A 7,565-nucleotide genomic window follows, 5' to 3' on the forward strand; every position below is an offset into this window, starting at 1 on the left:
ATCTTTTCTTGTTCTTTTTTGTTAGTTTGTCAGTCTTGATAAGGTTTTAATAAGCGTCTATATTCATCGAATATGGTGTGTCGAATAAGTTGTAGTACTCTAATAAAGCTAATAGTGGGAAGCGATGCTTTTCGCCACACATCAAACATTTCTGTAGCTAATCTTTCGGATAAAGAATGAATTTTGTTATTTTATCGGATTTAAATTCATATCTAATAAATAAGTAATACTTAGTTTCTTAGCATCAGTATAAGTTGGTAATTGAGACACTGGGTACTTCTCTGGCAAACAAAATACAGGACAACATGTCATTTGTCGTATTTTGACTTCTAGGCCAGTGGAAATTAACATTAAATTCGCAAAGCACGATGTAGATTTGAATTTTTGGTATGTTGTTTGGATCAGTTAGGGTGATGTAAATCCCAATTTGCAACTTCGAAAAAGTTGTGCTCGCTGCGCACCACGTGATAAACTGCGAAAATTTTGGACTTTTTTCACTTTTTGCTCTAAAAGTCATAAACTATGCGTTTTCGACAAGTATGATTCAGTACATAAATTAAGGTTATTAAATTTGCAACAATTTAAGCCTAACCGCAGCTCTCTAAACCTTATAACGACTAAACTGTGGCCATTCGAAGATGGTTCATTTTTACGGAAATATTGAAATTTTTAGTTTTGCTCCCGTTTGAAGCAAAATATTGGCAAAAACCGCTCGTTCTATGAGAAGTTCGTATAATAAAGTTGTAGTGCATTTAATTTTCTTTCATAAGAGCATAGAACAAAGTCTGTGAGACAAATATTTCACACACAATATCTGAAAAACAAAAAGAAGGTAGAAATAGATTTTTAAAGAATTGAAACTGAGAGCATATAAAATCATAAAAAGAATTGGTAACGCCAATATAATTAAAATAGTAAATGTAGAAATTAAACGTTTATTGTTTGTGGTGTGTTCCTTCATCCTTCCCTACATACGAGCACAACCAATCATCGCGTGGTCACTAACCACGTGACACGTCCAATAAGACGTGAACGCGACGTTCGTGTCGCTGCAGTCAGTCGGGTTCGCTCCGTGCCTTCGCGAGGTTCGGGACTCGGCCACCGCCGGAGAGCTTCCACGAGGCTCTCTAGATCATCAGGCATTGTGCCCTTGTAACGCCACCGGGGTATCCCGTGCCCCGGCCCTTGGTCGCGCTCACCGCCGCGTGTGTGTTTGTGTGGAGTGTGGGACTGGACGCCGTTCTTGCCCGCCGCGAGCTGGAGGACCCTGACCGCGTGGCGGCGCGTGTGTTCTGGACGCTACTCCCTCCGACGAGGTACGTGCCGTGTGTATCCTGTCTATCCCTCTTTGCTAACACCACGTAGATCAAAATACAGTCCACTTTCATATCGAGAATATATTTACGTATATTTTTATATTGGCGCGACCATTGAGTGGTACCTTCGACCCGGATAGTAACCATTACCTGATGATTCCACCGCCCTTATTAGGATACTCATTGTGTAGGACCTAATAAGCGATTAGTAGTATCTTCAATGCGAAATACTATTTAATATACCGCATATAATAGAACGACAATGCGTCTTCTACTATTCATATAAAATATATTTTAAACCCGCCCTTATTAGGATACTCATTGTAGGCCCTAATAAGCGATTTAATAGTACATTCATTGTGAAATAACTATAATATACCGCATAGATCGACATTGCGTCATCTATTATTTTTTGCTTAAAATATATTTTATTCCGCCCGTAACATTAAGTTACGCGTATATTATTATTAAAATAGTTAATTAAAACTATATTCATATCGTTTATCCGCAGTTATAACGCTAAAATCATTATAAATCGAACATATTTCATCATATTTATTTACCCGCTACCCGCACTTGAAATTTATAACGTTATCTAGGTCATTCCGCGATCCGCTGTTATAATCCGACCATATTGAAAATTCATACTCGGTTCATATTACGCTTGCGTCGCTGACCTACTTTATTTAGTCGTATTACTTGTTATTGTAACTTGTATTGTAACATTCTCTGTTTGAATATATACTTTTGTTATTAAAAATGCCGCCTAAGAAAATGACTAAGTTACCTGATAGTGACGCTTCGGATGTTAATGATTCGGAAGATATAAATGATTCGCAGTTATCCATGTTATTAGCTAAACGCGAAGTTATATTCGAAATGGTGCAACAAATGTATGATTTGTCTTTAAACGTTCATAACAACGCCTCGCTTATGGAAAGTTTCCTTGACGAGTCCGCGCAGATAGAATCATTACGTGAAAGATTTGAAAAGTGTTTAGACGAATACAATACTCGCTTATTATTATTAACACCTACCGCGAAACCTGATTATAAAAGCCTCGTTGCATTCGAGTCTTTATATAGCAGAGTTATAAGAATTAAATCGCAATATTCGCAACCAAGTCCGTCACACGGAGATATTAATAATTTGCATAAAAATAGGCCTAAATTACCGCCTATCGAATTAGTACCATTTTCGGGTGATATTCGCTCATTTCCGCTGTTTCTTTCGAATTTTGAATCAATTGTTCACAACAATCCCGGCCTTACAGATGCCGAGCGTTTATATTATTTACTAGGTAAATTAACGGGGAAGGCCACAACTGTTATAGCTGGTATAACCCCCTCCGCTGAAAATTATAATTTAATTTTACAAACTTTAAAAAATAAATATGATGATAAACGTATGTTAGTTTCCGCGTATTTAAATCAAATGTTTGATTTTAAACCTTTGCTTTCTCCGTCCGCAACAAACTTTGATTTATTTACTGATAACTTTATTAGCGCAGTGCGCGCCTTACAGAATATAAAGTTAGATAATATTACAGATATAATGATTGTTCATATCGCGTTGAAGAAGTTAGACTCAGATACTGTTCGCGCTTTCGAGACTAAGTTTGGTAGTGAAATGCCTACTTTTGATAACTTAGTTCAATTTATTCAAACTCGTGCGAAGGTATTAGAACGCATTCATCCTTCCACAAATTCGGGAATAAATAAACCGCCTCGAAAGTATAATAATTATAACCGCAGTTCAAATAATATCTCGTCTGCTCCGCCTAAGTATCAGTCTTACGTAACAACCGCTGATTCCGCATATAGTTGTCTTTGTACAAATATTACGCATCAAAATTTATATAAATGTTCGAGTTTTCATAAAATGAGTCCGCAGGAACGTTTGAAATACGTAAAGGATAGGAACGCGTGTATAAATTGTCTCAGTATAAAACATCGAGTTTCTAGTTGTTCGTCGTATTCTGGCTGTCGCGTTTGTAAATTAAAACATCATACGATGTTACATTTGAAGCGCGAATCGTCCATTCCCGCGCCTGCGTCTCACCCCCCGCCGCGCAGCACACCGCCGTTGCCTGCGCCGTCCGCGTCGGGCGAGTGCGTCCGCTCCGACATTGCGCTATGTACCGCTAGCTATACAGCTGATACTGATAACGCATTTCAATGCAACGCGCCCGCGAATAAACAATGTACTATTTTATTATCAACCGCTGAAGTCGTAGCTTATAATTGTAAAGGCGAACGGCTTGTTATTCGCGCGCTTTTAGATTCCGCTTCGCAAAGTCACTTCATTACGAATGAATGTTGTGAACGTTTAGGTATTAAACCGCAGAAAACCGAACGTACTATTATTAAGGGGTTCGGTGGTTCAGAAAAAATTGTAAATAGTAATTCCGTAAATGTACAATTTTATTCGCGTCTTGACAACAACATATCCTTTAATATTTCACCGCTAGTTGTTGATCATGTTACGGATTTACTACCTACCGCTGTTATAGACACTTCTGTCTTATCGCATATTTCGCATTTACCGCTCGCAGATGAGAGTTTTGGTACGCCAAATAAAATCGATTTATTAATCGGTGCTTCTCTGTTCCCTCATCTGCTTCTCCCCGACGTAGTTCATGCATCTCATGACTCGTCGGCGCCCGCTGCATTGCGCACGGTGTTAGGCTATGTAATAATGGGTTCAGTACCCACCATACCTAACATACATAAACCGCCCTTGACGTGTTGTCACGTTCAAGAGACCGCCGCTATTGACTCATTAGTCAGGCGTTTCTGGGAGCTCGAGGAGCTTCCTACCGCACCGCCCGTTCAACATCCCGATGATGTTGAATGTGAAGAATATTATAAATTAACTACAACCCGCGATCCCGTGAGTGGTAGATATATTGTTTCGCTTCCATTTAAGGATGATTTCTACACTCTCGGTGACTCATTTAATATTGCCCGCAAGCGTTTCATGTGCCTCGAAAGAAAGCTACAGGCTTCACCTAAATTAAGGTTGGCATATGATGACGTCATAAAAGATTATCTAACGAAGAATTATATTTCACCCGCGCCTCCGTATGATCCGCGTGACCCTACACCTATTTATATTATACCGCATCACGCTGTTCTGCGCGAGGATAAATCGTCGACTAAGCTGCGCATGGTTTTAGATGCTAGCATGCCAACTTCTGGAAGCCAGCGTTCGTTGAATGACCTTCTGCATGTTGGGCCGAATTTACAAGGCAATTTGTTTACAATAATTTTAGGTTTTCGTCTCCACGCGATTGCCATGACCGCCGATTGCCGCCAACAGTTTCTGCAGATATTCGTGCGTGAGTTTGATCGTCGTTTTCAATGTTTTTTATATCGTTTCAGCCCGCAGGATCCGCTGCTTCTTTATCAATTTAATCGAGTTTGCTTCGGCATCAAGTCTAGTCCTTATCATGCACTGCGCACGGTAAGACAGCTCGTAGAAGATGACGGCGCGAAATATCCGCTTGCGAGTGGCATTGCGTCTTCCTCGTTGTATATGGATGATATCGCCTTCTCTATTCCCACGGAATGTGAAGCAGTTTCCGCGTCGCAGCAGCTCATCGATTTGTTTAAGGGAGCTCAGTGGGATCTTATTAAATGGAATAGTAATGGCAAAAATGTGTTAGATAATCTTCCCGCTTCGCACAAACTTTTACCCTCCGCGGTGGAGTTTGATAAGACCATGCAACATAAATTACTTGGTCTGCATTGGTCTACTGTTGATGATTGTTTTCATTTTAAAATTACCGCTCCCGCCGATGTGATGTGCACTAAGCGCTCCATCTTGTCAATTGCCGCCCGTCTGTGGGACATGATGGGCTTCGTTGCTCCCACAGTCGTGTATAACATCCCATCAGATAATTTCTACCATGTTTCTGGTATTGAAATTCCCGCTGACATTTTTTCGCGTGGCATTACGCCACAAAATCTCGTACCGCACCCTCTGTGGATCCACGGACCCCAGTGGGCTCGTTCGGACCCATCTGATTGGCCTCTTAGGAGTCTCAATGGTGAGTCTATTGCAGACATTCCCGAACGAAAATTATTAGCGCACACTGTGTGCCCGCCTATAAAGCATTGCGCTTTATACGATACCGCCCTTCGCGTCTCGTCGCGTCGTGTATTTTATATTTATAGGTTCCTTATATTATTAACCCGCCGCGGTGTTATGATGACCGTAGAGGAACCTAATTTCGCTGAGAATAAAATTATTCCCGCCCTGCAAAATAAATATTTTGCAGAGGAGTATTATAATATACTCTTTTATAAATTTTATTCGCAGGCTCTCAACCGCTCGAAGCCTTTTATTCGCAACAGACTTATCCTCATCGGACGTCTAAGCGATTCCGCCCTGGAATATGCACATAAGCATCCAGTGATATCACCGCGCAATGATCACATAATTATCATGATCATTGATTATTATCATATTAAATATATGTATATTAAAACGCATTTGTTTCGTGTTATTTTAATTACCGCGCTTTTATTATCATTACCCGCGCCGCAAGTCAAATCTGATCACGTCAGTTTGCTTGATAGGCATTCGCTACTGGACAAGTTAGTTCAGTCGTTTTGGAAACATTGGAGAATGGAATACTTACACGGTTTGCAGGTTAGGCAGAAATGGAATACGCCTTCCACACCTATTACTCTTGGAACGGTAGTGGTTGTAATAAATGATAATACACCGCCCCTAACCTGGCCTTTAGCCGTCGTAGAGAAAGTACATCCTTCAAAGGACGACGTCGCGCGCGTTTGTACAGTTAGAACCGCCAAGGGAACTTACCTTCGCCCGGTCGTTCGTTTATGTCCGCTTCCAAGACAATAGTTATACCGCATTAGTATATTACCGCAGTTAGTTAAGTTTAATTTTAAGTTTTTGCACCGCTTTCGTTTATAATTTCTTAGTTATAATACCGCCGTGACTTTAGGAACTTTTTATACCCCGCTCGCTTTACGCGATCCTAGAGTCATAGAATTTGTTAGTTGTAATACCGCCGTGACTTTAGGAATTTATATACCCGCTCGCATTACGCGATCCTAGAGTCATAGAATTTGTTAGTTATATTTCCGCCGTGACCTTTAGGATTTTTTATTATCCCGCTCGCATTTTGCGCTCCTAGAGCCATAGAACTTGTTATTTATATTACCGCCGTGGCTCTTAGGACTTTTATCAACCCGCGCGCATTATGCGATCCTAGAGTCATAGTTTTTCGCTGTATCTTATGATTGGTTTTAAATGGTGACCCATTTAGGGCGGGTGGATATGGTAACGCCAATATAATTAAAATAGTAAATGTAGAAATTAAACGTTTATTGTTTGTGGTGTGTTCCTTCATCCTTCCCTACATACGAGCACAACCAATCATCGCGTGGTCACTAACCACGTGACACGTCCAATAAGACGTGAACGCGACGTTCGTGTCGCTGCAGTCAGTCGGGTTCGCTCCGTGCCTTCGCGAGGTTCGGGACTCGGCCACCGCCGGAGAGCTTCCACGAGGCTCTCTAGATCATCAGGCATTGTGCCCTTGTAACGCCACCGGGGTATCCCGTGCCCCGGCCCTTGGTCGCGCTCACCGCCGCGTGTGTGTTTGTGTGGAGTGTGGGACTGGACGCCGTTCTTGCCCGCCGCGAGCTGGAGGACCCTGACCGCGTGGCGGCGCGTGTGTTCTGGACGCTACTCCCTCCGACGAGGTACGTGCCGTGTGTATCCTGTCTATCCCTCTTTGCTAACACCACGTAGATCAAAATACAGTCCACTTTCATATCGAGAATATATTTACGTATATTTTTATATTGGCGCGACCATTGATAATACTTTTTCATTTGCAGGATAGGTAATTAACGAAATTACAAAATTTGAGTAGGAAAAAAGATTATACGCAAATAATAAACTGCGAAAATTTTGGACTTTTTTCACTTTTTGCTCTAAAAGTCATAATTTCATAAACTATGCGTTTCCGACAAGTATCATTCAGTACATAAATTAAGGTTATTAAATTTGCAACAATTTAAGCCTAATTAAAGCTCTCTAAATCTTATAGCGACTAAACTGTGGCCATTCGAAGATGGTTCATTTTTCCCGAAATATTAAAATTTTTAGTTTTGCTCCCGTTTGAAGCAAAATATTGGCAAAAACCGCTCGTTCTATGAGAAGGTCGTATAATAAAGTTGTAGTGCATTTAATTTTCTTTCATTCAGTAGG

At 40.9% G+C, this 7,565-nt stretch overlaps 1 protein-coding gene across 1 annotated transcript; it reads left to right on the forward strand.

The window, feature by feature from the left end:
* The first annotated feature begins 876 nt into the window (after window positions 1-876).
* On the forward strand, window positions 877-7,262 carry LOC149485601 (uncharacterized). The gene has a single exon (XM_089698852.1). The coding sequence runs from the start codon at window positions 2,076-2,078 to the stop codon at window positions 6,186-6,188; it is 4,113 nt and encodes a 1,370-aa protein (XP_089554978.1). The 5' UTR covers window positions 877-2,075; the 3' UTR covers window positions 6,189-7,262.
* Window positions 7,263-7,565: the final 303 nt, after the last annotated feature.

Source organism: Colias philodice, chromosome 9 (genome assembly GCF_061535455.1).
Source record: "Colias philodice isolate Cphi_HAF_F1 chromosome 9, ilColPhil1 Martin Lab GWU primary, whole genome shotgun sequence".
In the NCBI taxonomy this organism is placed as follows: domain Eukaryota; kingdom Metazoa; phylum Arthropoda; class Insecta; order Lepidoptera; family Pieridae; genus Colias; species Colias philodice.